Source organism: Perkinsus marinus, assembly GCF_000006405.1.
Source record: "Perkinsus marinus ATCC 50983 genomic scaffold scf_1104296951416, whole genome shotgun sequence".
Lineage (NCBI taxonomy): Eukaryota > Perkinsozoa > Perkinsida > Perkinsidae > Perkinsus > Perkinsus marinus.
The window spans coordinates 1,536-2,647 of record NW_003209306.1 but is presented as its reverse complement, the minus strand read 5'-3'; the positions used below and the strand labels follow the sequence as shown (position 1 = coordinate 2,647).

The window sequence follows — 1,112 nt, the reverse complement described above, 5'->3', positions numbered from 1 at the left end:
CTGTCATCTCCCGAACCAACTTCTACCACTGTGACTTTTGGCGGTTAGCGACATCGTTGCCTATGCTCCATAACGACAACCTTTCTACTACAATGCTCACCTCCAATACTGCCACGAAGAACCTTCTGGACTATCCAGACTGGATATCACCGTTCGGATCGAAGTGAATGTTCGCGAAGAACACTTTTGCCATGGCTAAGCCGACATGCGAATAAGAACCAACATGCAGCAGCAAGTATGCGATAAGAAGAAGCGCCCAAGTTGTCCGTCAAATATTGGAGTAATGAACAACGAAATCTCCAAGTCGCTGGATCGATCGTTTAGGCGAGCGCGATCCAATTCTCTATGGTCCTCCAATCACTCTTGTGATTCATGCTTGCGTTCGTTGATCTTGAGTCGAGATTCACGGACAATGCGTGAATCGACTATCTAATTCTGGCTCTGAGTAAAAATTGTGCAAAAAATCGCCTTTTGATTTTTGAATCACGACCGAGATTCAACTCAAGCTCGAAAGATTCTGATTTCGTGTCGTGTTGGTGTCACACGTGATGAGGGAATAGGGGTATCCACCAGTGGGGATGTAGATAATCCTTCCTGGCCATTCTTCTTTCCACCTAGACGAGTACTAACACCAGTCTTGACCATTGTGATACTGATATCTTGTATATTGAGAAGGGGTTGTGGTCAACAGTAGACCGATGAGAGACGACCAAAGGAAATCTGACTTTATGACCATAGCTATGAGTACGATCGATAGTCAGCCTTGCTGTCTTGCTACTTCTCAATGGATCACGATAGTGACACTGCCGCCTCCACCATCATGACCTTAACAGATCAAACAAAGAGAAAGATTGAGGGGTTCGCTCGCCCCAAACGAGAAATGAAATAAACGCATCGACTTCGTCACACTATCTTGATGGTCTTCTTAGCGCACTTATGTGCCCTGCGGCCCACCACAACGCTTGTTGATATAGGTACAGACAAAGCGTGCTCGTTCATGACGGAAGCGGTTGAGTAGTAGCTCAGATACTTCATGCCAGACCTTACATTTATCACATTGGATCCACGACATGACGTCGTTCGACTCCTCACGAAGCCGGTAGGGTACGACA

At 46.3% G+C, this 1,112-nt stretch overlaps 1 protein-coding gene across 1 annotated transcript in view; it reads right to left on the bottom strand.

Moving 5' to 3' along the window:
• Positions 1-903: 903 nt before the first annotated feature.
• Pmar_PMAR020143 (hypothetical protein) overlaps positions 904-1,112 on the bottom strand; it is a gene marked incomplete at both ends in the record, with an annotated part of 377 nt that continues 168 nt past the window's right edge. The window contains 2 exons of the mRNA XM_002777588.1: positions 904-1,042; positions 1,093-1,112. Of these exons, the coding sequence (XP_002777634.1) occupies positions 904-1,042; positions 1,093-1,112 (159 nt within the window). The remainder of the gene's footprint in view (positions 1,043-1,092) is intronic.